The sequence below is a fragment of the Nematolebias whitei genome, chromosome 17 (genome assembly GCF_014905685.2).
Source record: "Nematolebias whitei isolate Nwh7 chromosome 17, NemWhi1, whole genome shotgun sequence".
Classification (NCBI taxonomy): domain Eukaryota; kingdom Metazoa; phylum Chordata; class Actinopteri; order Cyprinodontiformes; family Rivulidae; genus Nematolebias; species Nematolebias whitei.
In genome coordinates this window covers 18,968,194-18,987,337 of record NC_056514.1, presented here as the reverse complement: position 1 = coordinate 18,987,337, position 19,144 = coordinate 18,968,194, and the positions used below count along the sequence as shown (strand labels likewise).

Below are 19,144 nucleotides of genomic sequence, written 5' to 3'. Positions count from 1 at the left end.
TTAAAAGACATAAGTGATATTAATGTATTTTAGGCTTTAGGCACGTTGTGTAAATTTGTGCAGTTAAGCGAAGAAATTGTGCCTAAAGGGAAAAACACACAGACCAGTGCATCTTCTTGATCATGTTCTGTTTTAAAGCAGTTCCACTTCTGGGAGAGAAAAAAAAGCAAGATACATTTATGTGATACTTCTTGCTTAAACATCTGGGTTACCATAGCAGCTCTTCTATGCTTTTTTTAATGGTTCTTTTCATGTGTAACTGTAGTGCCGTTTCGTTTAAAAAGTAGATTAGGAAAGATTAATTACTGAGGCTGAGAAACATTCAGAGATATACAGTAGTACCTCGTTTATCGTGGGGGATCCGTACCCTGAAGCCCCACAATGAGTGAAAAACTGCAAAGTAGGAATAGTAGTACAAGTAGTAAGTAGTAGATTATTTTAGTGTGTGTGTGTGTGTGTGTATATATATATATATATATATATATATATATATATATATTTGTGGGGGAGTGGTGGCGCAGAGGTTAGAGAGGTGGGCCTGTGATCTGAAGATCACTGGTTCACGCCCCAGCCCCGACAACATCAAAATTGTGGGTGGGGTAGGTGAAGCACCCACACTTGCCCCGATCCTCATTCGCCCCACTCTGGGCCCATGAGCAAGGCCCTTAACCCCCACCATCTGCTCCCTAAACAGGTCTCTCTTGAAAATGAGTTCTCGTGGCTCAATGAGACTACCTGGATAAATAAAGGATAAATGAAAAAAAAATATATATATATATATATATATTAAGGCATTTTAGACTCTTCCCACACTCTTGCAATATTCTAAACAATGTTTCTAAACTCTAAATGCTCTAAAAGAGCACAGAATGTCATGATTTCCCTCTCTCTGCCTCCGTTGCTCTCAGCCACCTGCAAACGCTCTTGGCCACGCCCACATTTCCGCTCTGCACGGAGAACATCTGCTCAGCTGCAGGAAGCTTATCTTGCAGTAAGGGCTGCACAAAGGTGCAGGAGGAAGCTTTTTCTGCAGCTATGGGCTGCACAAAGGTGCAGCAGGTGCTAAATAATTTAAAATAATTTGTTTTAAATAAAAATTTAATGCAGCTCATCCATCAGTCAGTCAGTTGTGTGTCATGTCCACTCTTATTTTGAAAAACCACAATAGAGCGAGTCTGTGATAAATGAATCGCGATGTAGCGAGGGACTACTGTACTCCAAAACCTTGACATCCATCTGTACTTCTGACCTGCTAAAGATAGTTTAACAAAACTGAATACACATAAGCATCATCACTAGACAGAGAGTTGTGTGCACTTTTCATAACCCCAGTTTCAAGTTCAAGTCAATTTTATTGTCATTTCATCACATGTGGTACATGAGGTGGAACAAAATTATGTACACAGGGTCCCAGACCCAACAATAGCAAAAATACAAAGTGTAAAAAGAAACATTATATAAGAATCTAAGATAAACGCCAAACGGTACGCTAAAAGATATAAGATGTACACCATACATTAATAATGTAAAACAACACGGTGTAACAACAACAGCCCGAACATGAGTCTTTGGTGAGCAGATGTGTTCGAATGAATACAGCAGCATGAGATAATCAGCAGCACAAATGTCACATATCACCAATTAAAGTTTCAAGGTCAAATCAAGATCAAAGTTAAAACGAGCTCTTTGTTTGTTCAGACCATAACTTTTATCCACTCGAGAGAATTTAATGAAACTTGATACACATAAGCATCATCTTTTGAGGGAGTGTCACATGCACTTTCAATCGCTCCAGTTTCGAGATCAAGATCACAAATCAAGGTCAAAGGTTATGCAATGACTCCTTGTCTCGGCCATTGCTATAGATTGCTGTATAATGGTTTGTTGACAGGCGCTTCATGTGCCATATGTGGAACTATTGTTGACAGTTGGGATCCAGCATTTTTATGTTTTTACCTTTTTTAAACCACATTTAGGAAATACTTTAAATAAATGTATTTATTATTATTATTATTATTTATGTAAATTGTCTTGTTTGGAAGCTGAACTTTGGGGTTCATAGTGTGACTTCACACTAAACTTTTTCCTCAAACAAATGTATACATTATACACCAAAGCTGGACTCTAAATTCATCTGATGCGTCCTTTATCAAAGAGATCCTATTCCACCAACTTAGAGGGGATGCATTAAAAATTTTAAAGCCTCTTCTGTCCCTACTTCAACCATTAAGCGTTCAAGTGCTGTCAGTAACTTCTTGAAGTCTCGAAGGCAGTTTCATCATCCATCACATTCAGTTTTGTAATTCAACCATGACATGCTTTTAACTTCCCTAACTCCCCTGATTCCCCTTCAAACAGCCCCTGTGCTCGCTGAGGTCTGTATCAGTATGATCTCTCTTTCACTGGTACACACATATGCATACAGTATCTCCTCATGCTTCCCTCTATCTACATTAGTCTCCTCTCCACCTTTGTTGGCCTTATTTCTTTCTTTTGGGATCCTTAAGGGAGTCTTTGAAATTTGATCTATGACCCTCCTTTATCTGCCAGGTGGGACGAGTGTACCCTCAGGCTGTATACTTCCCAATCCGTACTCTTTACCTTACCCTCAAGATTGAGCAGAGGGAGCGCTACAAAAGTGGTAAGTAAATATGACTGGCTTTATTGTATTCCCTTTTTATCTGTAAAGAACTTTCCTGATAAAGTCTCTTTTTTTAAAGTAGTGTTGTGGTGCAGAGTTTATTTAAAAGTGCATGAATGGTTGTAGGAAAAAAAAGTCTGTGCATCCTTTTGCTTATCTGTTTGATCTAGCGGGGTAAAATTAAAAAGTTTACTGTTTTGAACAGATTTTTAAGGAGCAATATCTGAAATTAAAGCAAAGCAACATTAAAAACCCCTTCTGAAACAACGAACAAGACTAAAATGAAGTTGTTTATATTTAATGCAACATCCCGTTGTTGGAGAAAATCTAACTCGATATATTAACCCATTGTCATGCATGGTGGTGGAGGGCTGATGGTCTGGGTTTGTCTTGCAACCACAGAACCTGGGCACCTTGTCACTGAGGCAGCCAAGATTTCTGTAAATTACACTGCCTGGCCAAAATAAACATTGCCACTAAAAAACAAGGTCACAGTCTTAATATTTCGTTGGATCGTCTTTAGCTTTGATTACAGCAGCATTCTCTGTGACATTGTTTCAATAAGCTTCTTCAATGTCACAAGATCTATTTCCATCCAGTGTTACATTCATTTTTCACCAAGATCTTGCATTGATGACGAGGCATTAAACATGATGGGTGCATCGCCTCTCTTCTTACCCTGATGCAGCCATCACTCTGGGACAGGGTAAATCTGAACTCTTCAGACCACGTGACCTTCTTCCATTGCTCCACAGTCCAATCTTTATGCTCCCTAGCAAATTAAAGCCTTTTTTTCCAGTTAGCCTCACTGATTAGTGGTTTTCTTAAGGCTACACAACTGTTCAGTCCCAGTCCCTTGAGTTCCCTTCACATTGTGTGTGTGTGTGGAAATGTTCTTACTTTCACTATTAAACGTAGCCCTGAGTGCTACTGTTGTTTTTCTTCGGTGTGATTTCACCAAATGTTTAAGTGATACCGATCACGATCATTCAGGGTTTTTTTCCGGACACATTTCTTCCTTGAAGATGATGGGTCCCCACTATCCTTCCAGTTTTTAATAATGCGTTGGACAGTTCTTAACCCAATTTTAGTAGTTTCTACAATCTCCTCAGATGTTTTCTCTGCTTGATGCCAATGATTTGACCCTTCTCAAACAGACTGACATCTTTTCCACGACCAAAGAGAGAAGCAACTCATTGCACCAGTTGCGGTTAAATAACTTGTTGCCAGCTGAAAAATAATCACCCATGCAGTAATTATCCAATAGGAGGCTCGTACTTACTTGTTTAGTTAAATCAAGGTGGAGAGTTTTGTTTTGGCCAGGCAATTTATTATGGTATAGTTTATGATACACAACATTTCATCAACAGGTTCAAGGTCAAGGTCACAAGTCAAGGTTTAAACAAGGTTTTTTTTTTTTTTTTTTTTTTTTTGGCCCATTGCTAAAAAATTGTTGTATGATAATTTGTTGATGAACGTATAATGCGAGGTTTGCAGCACTCTTGTTATTTACCTGTGCTTATCTCTTCCGCACATTTACACTTTGTGTTTTAGACTCATCTGGGCAGCAGCAGCCCAGTTCTGTGGGGGCCCAGCCTCACTCAGGTGCGTCCGACCCAGGACCTATCCGCGCCACTGCCCCGATGTGGCGCTGCAGCCGGATCATGCACATGCAGCGGGAGCTACACCCCACCCTGCTTTCATCCCTGGAGGGTATTGTGGACCAGATGGTGTGGTTCAGAGAGAACTGGCATGAAGAGGTGAGACTAGCAGAGGTGTTGCTTTGGTGTATGTCTTTGGGTTTATTGTCACGGGTCAGAGGGTGAAACTGGTTTGTTTTTTCCTTCTATAAAGCCAAGGCATAGTGAATAGCTTCAACAAAAGACTGTTAAAGAGCTTTCATTTGTTGTACCTTTTAGAGACGATTGACTGTAAATGTAATGAGAAATGGATGACAAATCTGGTTGCTGCATAACAAGTCTGCTGTTCTATAGCAAGCTTAACCTTGATTTTTCTATATGGGTTTATTGTTTGTTTTTATTTTATAGAAACATTTCATTCACCAAATGGCATGTTTTTCCACTAAGCTGATTGCGTTTGCCAGTCTGGGATTTGGGCCTGAGACAATCCTCCCAAACAGAAATTTGCAAATGGCTTTAGCCGAGCTCGGCAGCATCCACTCACAGAAGCTAATCTGCGGTTCAAAAGAAGTCTGCAGAATGGAGAGGCAGGAGGAAGAAAGACTGAGACAAGTGATGGATGGGTGCAGTGAGCGTGTAGGATGGGACAGGGGATTTAGGGCCGGAAGTTTGTTGGTGTTTGTGTCTGCATGATTACCTTTCATGATTTGGCGGCAGCAGTTGTAGGCAGTATGTTTCGATCCAGTGGACATGCAGGATGTACGATACGCTGCATTGTTGCTAACTTCCCACTCTCACTTTTCCTTTAATGTGAATGAAATTACAGTTTGCACCGTGTGTCTTTAAGAAGTCTGTTCATGTTAGCTTAATGTTTTTATCTGCAGTTTGTCTATTTGATAAAAAATAAAACTCAACAGGTAACTTAATAATAGTTTGAAACTGAAAAAAAGAAGCTCAGATTTTTTCTGTTTCCTTTTGTTTCAAGGTTTCTTTATTTTCTCTTCCTTCATCCATTCCCTGCAGGTCTTGAGGCAGCTCCAGCAAGGCCTTGCTAAATGCTACTCGGTGGCATTTGAGAAGAGTGGCGCCGTGTCTGATGCCAAGATCACGCCACACACACTCAACTTCGTCAAGAAGCTGGTTAGCACCTTTGGTGTCGGCTTGGAGAACGTCTCCAATGTTTCCACCATGTTCTCCAGCGCCGCCTCCGAGTCGCTGGCCCGCCGTGCCCAGGCCACAGCCCAGGATCCCGTTTTTCAGAAGATGAAGGGACAGTTCACAACAGGTTGGCTGGATTTTATGTTTTCAGAATTGTCTGTAGAAACCAAAACAATCTAATTAGATCGTTTTGACATCTCTTAACGGTCTAATCTTTTCTGATTATTTTTATTTTTCATTCATTCAACCTTTATTTATACAGGTTAGTCTCAACGAGTCACGCGGACTCATTTTCTAGAGATCTGTTTTAAACAAAACCACAGATAAGGTACACACAACAAAAATAAACAGCCATAAAATGCATATAAAATGAAAAGTAAATAGAATTAGTGGTATAAAACAAAATAAAAACATGCTACATTATGAAACGGGGTAAAATACTAAAAACAGGAACATGTCTGCACTGATTTTTACATTAAATTAATTGTTTAAAATCCCTTAGAGAGGTCAAAGTCGAGAGCTTCAGATCTTTTTGCAAGGTGTTCCAGGTTACAGGAGCAGAGTAAGAGACGGCCCTTTTGCAGAATTCAGTCTGCACTGATGGGACACTGCAGGTAATGATGTCTTGAGAGTGCAGCTGCACTGACAACGTGACATTTAGGAGGAGATGTATGAAGGCAGCAGACCAAGGAGTGATTTAAAGATGAAAATGTACCAGTGGAGAGTCTGCGTGAAGTTAGTGATGACCAGTTAAACAGTGAATACAGTGTGCAGTGATGGGTATGGTAGTTACAGCCAGTTATGAATCTTAGACATCATTCTCAACATCTGAGAGGAGCATTCATGTAAATATTGTCAATAACCAGAAGGAAAGTAGCAGTTACAAAGTGTTTCCTAGCATTCAGAGTTAAACAAGATCTATTTCTGATAAAGAAACCCAATTTTAATTTCTGTTTATCAAATTTTCGACATGAGGCTTAAAAAAAGAGATTTGCAAGATTCCCAAGTATTTGTAAGAATCAACAAACTCAATAGGAACACCATTCATAGATAAGATAGAAGGAAGGACTGCTGGAACTGACTTCCTGTTTGATTTTATCAGCATTTAGCACCAGTTTGAGACGGAACAAATCTGACTGGATGATGAATATAGATTGTAAAAGCTGGAAAACCATAGCAACTGTTCTAGCTCGACAATAAACAACTGTATCATTGGCATCGAAATGTAAGGATGCATCAGGAATGATCTGACCTACATTGTTTATTTAGATTGTGAAGAGAGTGGGTCTCAAGACTGAGCCTTGTGGTACACCATTGTTGACAATTAAATAACTGGAAGAAGTACCGTTACGTTGAACACATTGCCTTTGATCTGAGAAATAATTGGAAAACCAACTGATAGTGTGATGGAGAAACCAATATCTGAGAGCTTATGGCATGAGATGTCATGGTCCACAGCGTCAAAAGCTTTAGCGTTTATTTATGTTTGTATTTTTTATATATATATTTTTTAATATTTATAAGTTTTAACATCTTGGATTTTGTGAAACCGTTGTGTCTTCCACCTTCTTAATCTGCCACTTTAGATTCTGTACAATAATATGACATTTTAGATCAAACTGAGGAAAAATATCATCGCAAGTCTCAGTTTTCTCTGATTTAATCCCAGTTTTGAAATTCCACAGTTCAAAGCACAGTTTCTGTTATTATTGTGTTTCTTTGTAAAGCAGCACTGAGACCCCCAATCATTTTCTGCCTGCGTGCGACGATTCATGTGCAAGCTGTGGAATCCAACAGGGCAGGTGCAGTTTTTGTCTAGCCAAGCCCACCCTCCTTCTCAGGCATTTTCAAAACAATCAACTCCATGTTTTTGTTGGCCCATGTGTCTGTTTTTCTGCACCGCACGAAGAAGAAGCACCACAGTTCACAAGATCTGTCTAAATTTCCCACCAACTTGTAGTGTTTAAAATAATTTTTTATCTGGATTTAAATTTTTCGACTCCTAGTTTATGATAATTAAAAAGTTTGGGTGGTCCACAAAAAATACGGGTAGAAAATTATTTAAGAGGAGAATCAATGAGTAGAAAATAAGATTGATGACCATGAAGGCAGGTGTGGTGGCATCAGAGTGATAAATATGAGAGATGACTCACAAGACCGACTGACTGAACTACACAAACACAAGTGAGTGAAACTCGGGGTGAACGCTTCGCTGATTAATCTTACCAGATGTTGTGGTGCCAGCTGTGCTCACGCAGCCAGGCGTCGCCAGGACTTCTGCCTCATAGGGGGGGCCTGCAAACCATTTCTCTGCAGCTGTCCCCACGGCGGTGCAGGAGCGGGGGCCGACAGAGACCGAAAACCACACAAGCCCTCCAGAGCGGAACAAACAGGGTTTACAGAGCAGCCAAGCTCACATTCCCTGCACCACGTTAGTGGCTCACTCGCTTTCACAGGGTTTGTGGGCTGGAAAATATGGGTTTATGTATGCACATATAACATTTGGCAGCAGGGAGGCATTCAAATCCAATTATGGAGAATGCTATTTGCACGAGTTACAGTTTTAGCAGGGCATCTGTTTCAGAGACTTTTGTCACAAGAGCTTTTCATGGAAAAATAACACTTTTCCTGTTTTTCAATTGTGTGCATGTCGAAAGGTTATTTGACACGGTAGGATTACAATTAAAATGAAAGGTTTAGAATTACTTGAAGAGATGTGTATCCCCTGCTACCTTTGAAGCCAGAGTTTTAAACAAAGATCATCTGGTGATGAGAAACAACAGCGTTCATGCTGTTTTGGCCATATCTAAAAAAATAAACTATTATGCACAATCACATGCAAATATCAAAGTTCATGCTCAATAATCCAGGTTAAAAATCCAACATAGTTCAGTCAGGTCATCTGGACAGTTTTGTTCTTTTTTTGTTGAGACGTTTCGTCCTTCATCCAAAGGACTTCATCAGTCCGATGAGCCACAACAAACTGAGTCCCACAAGCAGCACACTCCCATAGTGGATTAACCAGTTTGCCGGTGATAAGGTGGTTTCTGGGGCCTGACCCCTCCCCTGTCGACTCCTCTGAGGCAGCCATAGCCAAAGTGGTTAAAAACATCAAAGTTCATGCTCAATAATCCAGGTAGAAATCCAACAATGTTCAGTCAGGTCATCTGGACGGTTTCTTCTTCTTTTTTTTGTTTTTGTGAGTCGTTTTGTGCCTCATCCAAAGGACTTCCATCAGCCAGAGGAGCAAATGATAACTGGGCTTAAGAGTTTCCTTTTTGATAAATCCTATAGTTAGGGTCGGCTTGTTATGCTGCCATAGACTTAGACTACTGGAGGACAAATTGACCTCATTTCCTTAAATAAATTGTTAAAATTGAATAGTTTTAATGTGATATTTCTATCTTAACATGTGATTCTTGACCTGCCATTGTCTATCTGTTCCTCTCAAACCCAGCCGGTCGAAGCAGACGACCGCTTGTCCTGAACCTGGTTCTGCTAAAGGTTTCTTCCTCATGAGGGAGTTTTTCCTTTCCACTGTCGCCTTCATGCTCAAGATGAGAGTCTGTGATGGAGTTAAATTCAAAGCAGTCTGCTCCTCAGATAAATAATGTTAAATTATTATTTTTATATATGAATGTTTCTGTTCAGTTCCCTGAGATGACTTCTGTTGTGACTTGGCGCTATATAAATAAACTGAATTGAATAACTTGCAAATATAAACCTTTAGTTTGTTGTCAGTCAGAAGTTTAAAATGTAAGCTTTTACTTCAAGAAGACCGTCACTCATCACTGCCGCTGCGGTGACCTTTGGACTCACAACTTATTTTCACCAGTCAGTCATAATAAAGCTGTATCGACTCCACCACACCCACACATAAAACCCCAGAGTAAGGAGCAGGGCAGCACACGAGGGGATGATTGTTATATTACAGAGGAAGTCCACCTCCTGAGTCTGGATCCATAATTTGGTGCTTTAGGTGGAGATCCTCTGTGGTCTCTCATGTAAGACGGATAGGACAGAATACCATTCCTGGTTTCTTCACACAGGTCAGAGAGCAACCAAGCTCCTTTCCACGCTGCAGTGTCTTGATCCTCCTGCGCAGGGGTCAAAGATAAGTTCACGGAGACTGAAAATAACTCTGCCCTGGTCTTATTGGCTGTATTATTACAGAACACGCTTGTAGGTATTCTACTGTTGGCCCACATTTAACAACAAAGTTCGGACAAAAAGTGCTGCTATACGTTGGATTATATTCAACACTTGTTCTTTTAGTTTTGGCCCTAATTCCTAATGGTTTCAAAGGTTTAAACTGGTCACGTTGAACAAAAGGTTTTTTTTTTTTTTTACTTGTGTCTGTTCTGATTCAGCGTTCAAACTATAGTGATCCTGTTTCTCTTTATTTGTCTTTTCTTCCCACTATTTCAGCATACTTTGAGCTATTTTAACCATTCGAATGTCAAAATGTTCAGCCCATTGAGAACATTTTGGCTGTGGCTTTTGGTTTTTGTAACTTGTACACATTTCAAAATATTTAACGTCATTTACTTAAAGGTTCCCCATTGAAATACATGTGATCTGTAAATGTTTGGAAAGCGTTCTTCTCTTAAAATCTAAATCATACTTGCTGTTTTTGTCTACTTATGCTACTTTTAGCTAGCCTTTGCTACCTTCTTTTAGGTCATATTTTGGCACTTTTCAAATTTAACAACTCAGTTTCAGCATCATCAGCAAATTTCTGGAGTCAGTTAGCGCTCAGCTAAATTTTCACAGATAAGATGAGTTTTCAGCTAATGCCATTTTTTTTTTTTTTTTGGTAACCATCTTCAGTTTCGGGCAGTTAATTTTTTAATGTCCAATAATGACTGACTGGTTTATTGCCTCATAAATTCAAAAGAGACAACATTTTTCTTCCTTCGTTTTTTTGTGATCGCTATGTTTTTACAGTTCTCCAGCTGCAATCTCTCAGGACTGTTTCAGTTTTTCCTTTGCAATCGAACTTGGTGAATTGTAAGAGGACAGATGGTGGAATACGCTGCTCCTAAAAGAACATTGGCTGTTTTAAAGGGCTTATTTAATGTATTAGGTCTCGCTCTCTGAGAGACTGCAGAGGTTTTAAATGGCAAGGCCTTGCAGTTTCATAGATTCGTTATAATGGGCAGCAAAACAGAGTACTGAAATAAAAGAAGCAGTTGTGTTTGCAAAGTTTTTGTGTTTGTTTGTGTCCGTGTGTTCATGTTACAAAATGTCCAGGGGGTTTTGCTCTTAAAATGGGAAACCTGCCTGCCTCGCTTCTTTTGCTTCCATTGTAATTGCTTCATCTCATCACAATATGTTATGTGCAGTATGAGCTGTGACATGAAACAGAAATTTAATACTCTAAAAGTCCCGTTTTATTGCTTTAATTTAATCAAGTTCTGGTCTTTGCCAGGGAGCTTTAAGGCGATGGAGAAAACGGTTCAGCTTATGCTGCCAGCCTGTCATGACTCATTTATCTTCCACGTTACTTTAAACAAATCTCTGCTGAAGCTGAGAGGTCACCATTATTAATGGATACAAAATGTGAATTTATATGAATATTGTCACGCAGTATTTTACTGTAACATTGTGTTTACTGTACATGGTTCCAATGTAAGTATGGAAAGTATGAACCAGTATAAACTTGGGCTTTTACAGATCTGGATAAGTTTGTTTAGATAGGATGAGATTTTTAAATTTTAAATAATTATTCATTTATTTTAGTTTTTGTTTGAGAACCTTTAGACCACACACAAGCAGTCTGAGGGCCAGAAGTGGCCCTTGGGCAATCGCCACACAGACCGAATGTCTTTAAATAAAATTAAACAAATTCAAAATATTCTGATGAAAACCTGGATTTTACTGATGAAACTTTAGGAATGTTTAATTTAAACATTTTGGACCTATAGCTTACATCTAAATTATTTAGACTAAAACAGTCTAAAACATTTTCTTTATCTAACTACTGGTAGTTATAGTTTATGGTTCTAGAACCAGAGCATTAGTTTAAATTTTAAAAAAGCTCCTACATTTGCCTGTTTAAAACTTAAAGCACGTTGTCACAGTGTTCACAAAGTTTAACTACACTTCAACTTGTCCAAATAGGAAATGAAGCAAAAGCCTGGAAATGTATTCTAATTGATCTATGTGGAATATTTTTCCTTTTTGATATATGACCCTTTTTACAACAGTTGGGGCCACGCTAAGAAAAAAAAAGAAAACATTATGAGAAAAATCATAAAATTACGACAATAAAGTCATTATGTTACAAGAATAAAGTTGTAAAGAATAATGTCATAATATGAGAATAAAGTCGTACGAGAGTGAAGTCGAAATATTATGAGAATAAAGTTGTAGTATTACGAGAATAAAACTCGTAATATTACCAGAATAAAGTCCTAATATTATCAGAACTTTGACACACAAAAAGCAGTTTTACAACTGTGGTAAAATGGTGAATGTTGAGCATCTTGTTATACTTTGGTTGTGTTATTTTTTTAAATATTTTTTTTAATTTTTGTTGTTCTTGTTGTTTTTTACAAATAAGGAAATACTTAATCTGTTTTCACATCAGCATCAGATTATTATCAGTATCAGGACTTTGAAACGGTTGTGCAAACGACTGTTTCGAAGAAAGAACCACACAGATTTGGAAGAAATTGCTTCTTTTGTGGAAGAGGAGCTTTCTGGTTAGCTTAGTAGTTTTTCTAATTGAAAACAACTTTATTCTGGTAATATTATGCCTTTATTCTTATAATACTACAACTTTATTCTCGTAATTTAAATTTTGTATGTGTGTGTGTGTGTGTGTGTGTGTGTGTGTGTGTGTGGTCCTAATATTCCGTCGTACCTTTTATCTGCATTTTATAAATAATTATTGCAACTCTTCTGTCACAAGGCATGTGTCAGAAAAGGCTCAAAAGTCCTAAAAAATCTGAATAAATTTGAGTTTGGGGAATATGGAGTTTTATAAAGGAAATTGGAAAGGACCCCTAACTGTATAAACTATGATAATATGCAGATCTTGGTGTTGATGATGTAGTTTCAAACAAGCCTTGAAAAGCTCAGGTCTCTATTGTAAATGAGTCCCCGAGGCTCAATGGGATTAACCTGTATAAATAAAGATTGAATGAAAAAAGCTCTCATCAATAGTTAGATCTGATTTTCTTTGATTATCGCCCTATCGTGAGTGGTTGCTCTTAACTATGTGATTTTAGTATGGTATTTTAAGTTTACTTACACAAAACAGTACATGTGAGTTTTAACACGTAAACATGTTGGAGCTGCATTACCGTGTGTTACCTTCTCAGAGTAGATGCAGCAGCTGGGTGTCTTCCATCCATTATCTTTTTACCTGCTTCTTCCATTTTGGGTCACAGGGGTCGCCGGTGCCCATGTCCAGCAATCATTGTGCGAGGGGCGGGGTACACCCTGGACGGGTCGCAAGTCCATCACAGGGACACATAGAGACAAACGAGACAAACAACCATTCACTCTCTCACTCACACCTAGGGACAATTTAGAGTTACCAATCAGCCTAACATGCATGTTTTTGGTCTGTGGGAGGAAACCGGAGCACCCGGAGAAAACCCACGCATGCACAGAGAGAACATGCAAACTCCACCCAGAAAGGACCCTGGACCGGGGTTTGAACCAAGGACCTGCTCGCTGAGAGGCAGCGGCTCTACCAGTTGTGCCACCGTGCTGCCCTGCAGCTGGGCGTCTTGTAGCTCAAAATACATCATTCTAAGAATAACTCGTGAAGCAGGTCAAAGGTTAACACATTTATTTAATAAGACCTGCTTTCCTGCCTGAGGATCATGAGACAAAATGCAAGGCTTGCATTTTGTTTTATAGCTTTTATCCCCTTCATAAAAAATGCACAATATCCCCATTACATAAATGCTGTTTTATTAAAAATGTATTTACCACCACCGTGAATCAAACTAGGAGGACAATAGTCACTCGTTTGTCTCTTTCCTCCCCTCATTAAACAGACTTTGACTTCAGTGTGCCAGGCTCCATGAAGCTCCACAACCTGATCTCCAAACTGAAGAAGTGGATCAAGATTTTGGAGGCTAAAACCAAACAGCTTCCCAAATTCTTCCTGATTGAGGAGAAGTGCCGCTTCCTGAGTAATTTCTCTGCGCAAACAGCTGAAGTGGAGATCCCAGGTGAATTCCTGATGCCCAAACCTACGCACTACTACATCAAGATCGCCAGGTAACGATCACAATGTGGAATTTCTTCAAGGTGTGGCTGATGACTGTTATAAAGCACAGCTGAAAATATTCATTATTCGTCGTCTCTTGTTTTGGTTTTGGTTTGTTTTTCCTCTCCAGGTTCATGCCCAGGGTGGAAATCGTTCAGAAACACAACACTGCAGCTCGCCGTCTTTATATACGTGGTCACAACGGTAAGATCTACCCCTACCTGGTGATGAACGATGCCTGCCTGACCGAGTCACGTCGAGAAGAAAGGGTCCTGCAGCTCCTCCGCCTCCTCAACCCCTGTTTGGAGAAGAGGAAGGAGACCACCAAGCGGCACCTCTTCTTCACTGGTACGACACGGTGCACCCTGTGTGCACAAGCTTCTAATACACATACCTGCAAACATGTCGCTTTTTGGCTAAATTTGCCGTTTTCAAGCAAAAATATCTAATTTACGTGAATCATCTAAATCCAAAGAGTTTTTGGGGACAGTCAGAGGCATGGTAGATGGCATAATTTCCCATTGACTGGGCTTACATAGCGCTAAGCTAGTGCTACGCAAGTCGCGCTAGCTAGCTCGTAAGCACTAAACTAGCGCACTTACATAGTACTAGCTTAGCGCTTTGTAAGTGCCAGCAGTTGTCGACCGGGGAGATTAGGATGCATTAGAGAAGTGGAGCGCTACGTCTGTAGCATCTTAGCTAGCACGTCTGTATTGCGCGCTGCTTGCTTTGCGCTACTTTTTTGGGACACGCGTTTTTGTTAGTAGCAAAATACTCTGCTATATTTGGCTTTTCTGTTGGGCTTGTTGTTGTTGCTTGTTTGTTTATTTTTTTTGGTTGACTAGCCATCTTTCTTACGTATGTCCTAAATAAATGAGGATATGGTAGTAAATGTATTTTTTTTACCTGAAGCAATGTGTCTTTTCCCCTAATTTTCTCCTCGAATATACCAGAATGCTTAATTTACATGTTAAAAATCACTATATCTTCAGGGGGTGTGGGGTCTGTGTCCCCCCACCCTCAACCACTAAAGGTGCTAGGTTTGTCACCTTTTTCATCCCGTGTGAGTTTTCAGGTAGGACATACATTTCAGATTTCACTAGGATGACATTCAAAGGCTATAAGGAAACTGATCTCACACAAGGATTTTCCTCTCTCGTCATTCCCGTGTTGTCTCCACTCAGCTGTTTATTTGATTCTTTTGATGCTTTAAGAGGAACAGATATTCCAGCTCATTTCCTTCCAACTGGAATAGCTGGTATCGATTTGATAAAAGGTGCCACTTTGTGTAAATGTTTAGACTGCATTTACTGTTCATGCTGTTCTCTGGCACGCCTTCAGCGCAGCTCTTTCCCAACAGAGTATTTTTGTTGCAGGTTTGGATCTGTGGTTTCCTTCTGTGGTAAAACAGAACTTGTTTGTTAGCAAGTGCAGCCAAAAGTTTACAGTTTCTTTATTACTGATGTGGTTGTTCCAACTCGGCTTTTTTCCTCTTATTTCTTTTTATTTTCTTTCCCCTCATTTCTATTTTTTTCCTCTTAATTTGTTTCTTTCCCCACCAATTTCCTGTTCTTCCCTCTTGTTTCTCCAGTTCCTCGGGTGGTGGCAGTTTCACCTCAGATGCGGCTTGTTGAGGACAACCCTTCATCTCTGTCACTGGTGGAAATTTACAAACAACGCTGTGCCAAAAAGGGCATCGAGCACGACAACCCTATCTCACGATATTATGACCGTCTGGCCACTGTGCAGGCTCGAGGCACACAAGCCAGCCACCAGGTATAAACACCGCTCATAAACCATATCACTTACCTCACAGCTAAGTGTTGCATTTTTATTTGGCTTCGGTTTTTTTTTTTCTTTCAACATTTATTCAGACAGAGTCACATTGAGCCTAGAAGACTCATTTACAAGTGAGATCCGTTTCATTTTTGTAGCTTTTTATTGACAAAGACAATTATTTTACTTCAAAAAACAAGTTATCATTGGCATCATTTGAATAATGTAAATTTACACAAATTGTTTTTCTGCATGGTTTTTAGATGCATTGCGTCACAGATATTGAAGATTCTGAATGTTTTTCAAATGTCAAAAGTCAATTTTGTTAATGTTAAATATTAACGTTGTGTCAAAGAGCACAAGGAGTAACTCAACTGTGTGGAAGTGCTGAGCCCAGGCAGTCTTTGGTACGCATATTCAACAAATAGATCTGTGACACGAAGTAAATTAATTGAAAATATATAAATACTTTTCTTTAAAGCTACCAAGTACTCAAACAGGGGCATATATCAAGTACCATATTTTTCGCCGTATAAGTCGCACCTTTTCTGCATAAATTTGCAAGTCCTGTGACTTACACAGAAGCAACTAATATACGTTTTGCCCCCCCCCCCCCCCCCATATTTATAACCTAATTTTTGGCTGATATCTGATGATTTCCTTCATTCTGACATGGAAAATATTGAACACTACCATCTTTAGCCACTAGAGGACCCTCAACTAATATGGCAAGCCAAGTGTCTCATTAATAGGTAAAAGTGGCTATTAATGAGACACTTGGCTTTCCATAGATGCCACCTTTGTCTCGCTTCGGAACTCCTAAAGCAAAAGTCAAATCAGCTGCATTTCACTACGCCGCCCAGGAGAAATGCAGCTGATTTGACCATCAAAGTGCATTTATTAAGGAAATGTTCAACTGAGACACAACTTTCTATAATGTTGAGCAAACAAATAATTGTTTTTAGGTGTTAAAGTCCTCCTGTGCACGCTCCCGCGGCCGCAATTTGGCAGCTAGTCGATTTTTTTTTTTTTCATAACACCGGCCCACGTTTCCAGGTGGTCAGCGGTGATGCATAATAGATGTGACTTATACGGTGAAGCGACATATTTGTTTTTTCCCACTTTATTAGACATATTTGGACTGATGCGACTTGTACGGTGGCAAGTACGGCTATCAAAATGCATTGATAATGGGTTAAACTTCACATCACAGTCCTCTGAATTGTAATTAAATCAATTCATGAGTTGCCTAAAGATTCCCACCTGTAGAGGAAACATCAGTATGCCTATTAAGGTTTTATCTTCTTTTATCTTCAGTTAATCTACCAAAGTAAAGTCAGGTCCTCTGGACGGATTCTTGTGGAAACGTTTCGTCTTTTATCCAAAAGACTTCTTCCGTCCGAGGAGCTGCAATAAACTCAGTCTTATAAATAGCACCTTCTCATAGTGGATCAACTAGTTTGTTGTTGACATCCAGAACTAGCTGTTCACAGGAGGACCATCAGCCTAACAAGTGGTCGTTAGTGCCCTGATGGCCACTTGCTATTATCTTAAAATATTATTACAGTATCACTCAGCCCCCTGTGAATAGCAAGTGGTCATCAGGGCACTAACAACCAATCGTTAGGCTGATGGTCCTCCTTTGCTGGTTGATCCACTATGAGAAGGTGCTTTGTATAAGGCTGAGTTTGTTGCAGCTTCTCAGTCTGACGAAGTCTTTTGGATAAAAGACGAAACGGTTCAAGAAGAAGAATCCGTCCAGAGAACCTGATTTTACTTTATTAGATTTTTCTACCTGGATTATTGTGTATGCATCAGTTGATCTTCAGCTAACCTCTGCTCCTGGTTTGTCCCTCAGGTGCTAAGGGACATCCTGAAAGAAGTCCAGGGGAACATGGTTCCTCGCAGCATGCTGAAGGAGTGGGCTCTTCACACATTCCCCAACGCCACAGATTACTGGACCTTTAGGAAGATGTTCACCATTCAGCTGGCCCTCATCGGCCTGGCTGAGTTCATGCTCCACCTCAACCGGCTCAATCCTGAGATGTTACAGATTGCACAGGTAGGACATGCAAACGGGTATTCTGTGTTGGGCTTTCTGTCAAGGGCAAGGAGGGATCTGTTTGACAGGAGCTAATTTAATAGCTATACACACATACAGATGCATTAAGAGATCACCATTACCCTCGCCACATCAGGCTGGATGGATTACAATTCTCCCCCATGACTTTCACGCTGGGCCTATCAGTCAGTCAGCCACTGTCAAGGCAAAAGGTGTTTTGACAGAGCGTTATATTCAGTCTCTCTACTCACTTATCACAGGCGTTTCAATTTGAAGAGCTGATGTTTGTGTGTATTTTCCTCTCCATCGACACACATCTGCCTGCTGCTGAGAGTCTGCCGACAGCTTTCTCAAAGTCATTATTAAAGATGATTGTGTCAGTCGGCCACCCCTCCCTTCTGATCCTAATCGGCCTTTGCTGACAGGCGTTCCTTTGGGCAGCTAAGCGGCTGTATTAAGCCCCCTCTCTGCCTGTTCCACTCCACAGATCCCATTAGACACAGGAGGATTATGGTGTGGAGAGTGTACGCACATACAAACACAGAGGGAGTGCAAGGACAGGACATCGCAGCACAAACGTTGTCCCTGACCCCGCTTCAACTGAAACCTTATGTTCCTTCAAGTTGGCCCGCTCAGATCTCAATCATGCTGTGAGGCATCCACAGGAATACTTTGTTGTGTGTTCATCTGGGCTTAATTCTGCTAAAAAGCCCAATTTAACAGTTCAACAGGAAGTTCAAAGCAAAAGGTCTTGGGGGGGATTGTCTGTCAGGGCATCTCCAGGAACGTTTAATACAAACTGAAGTGTTTTGAGTTTCATAAATTTCCTCTTGGTTAGGTTTTATTGCTCCAAATCAGCTCTGCCTTTCTCACTGACATATGACATCAACAGCCCAATAAATAAGAAGAGGCCTCTCAAGTAAACGGTGTTGTTGTGTCGATGCTGGAGAGTGGTGCCCAGTAAACACATCTTTTAAACGCTACTGCCTTAAGCAGGTTCGTGTGGGAGTTTACTGAATGTGTGTATTAATGGAAGAAAAAATAATAATACTGAGGATGCAGTTTTCATCCAACATCTTCCATTAAAACAACCAGAAGAGGAACAGGTCTCAAGAGGTTCTTCCACTCGTCTGGTGATGGTGAAACGTTGTCGTCACCTCGGTGACCTGCGTTTTATTGACGTCAAGTGTTAACAATCCCACAAGATGTTTGGTACCTGGGGGTTTCAACAGTCGGGGCTGCAGGACACTGCTGGACCAAAGGTGGAACGGCTTAAAGAATAGTAAGGAAGTCTTTGTACTGGAGCTTCCTTTGGACAGAACTACATATAAGAACACGGTTCAGAGGACAAACCTGATTTTTCGGTTACATTTAGTTTACAAAATATCAAGTTACTTTAAGGGGTAGTTGAGTTTGTTTGTTTGTTTGTGGTTATTGTTAGTTTTTGTTGTTGTTGCTTTAGTTGCCGTAGCTATGGTTTGGATAAGCTCGGATATGACGCATCCAATAAATTTCATTCCACTTCACGATTGTGTCCCACTTGTTGTTGATTCTTCACAAAAAATTAAAATTTTATCTCTTTATGTTTGAAGCCTGAAATGTGGCAAAAGGTTGAAAAATTCAAGGGGGGCCGAATA

The 19,144-nt window shown here is 40.1% G+C and overlaps 1 protein-coding gene across 1 annotated transcript in view; it reads left to right on the top strand.

Annotated features, from left to right (window-relative positions):
- Window positions 1-19,144, top strand: part of LOC119424153 (transformation/transcription domain-associated protein) — a 144,245-nt gene that overhangs the window by 115,545 nt on the left and 9,556 nt on the right. Inside the window, exons 62-68 of the mRNA XM_037691621.1 lie at window positions 2,551-2,638; window positions 4,196-4,401; window positions 5,305-5,566; window positions 13,455-13,680; window positions 13,800-14,017; window positions 15,261-15,445; window positions 17,304-17,507. Coding sequence (XP_037547549.1) covers window positions 2,551-2,638; window positions 4,196-4,401; window positions 5,305-5,566; window positions 13,455-13,680; window positions 13,800-14,017; window positions 15,261-15,445; window positions 17,304-17,507 — 1,389 coding nt within the window. The remainder of the gene's footprint in view (window positions 1-2,550; window positions 2,639-4,195; window positions 4,402-5,304; window positions 5,567-13,454; window positions 13,681-13,799; window positions 14,018-15,260; window positions 15,446-17,303; window positions 17,508-19,144) is intronic.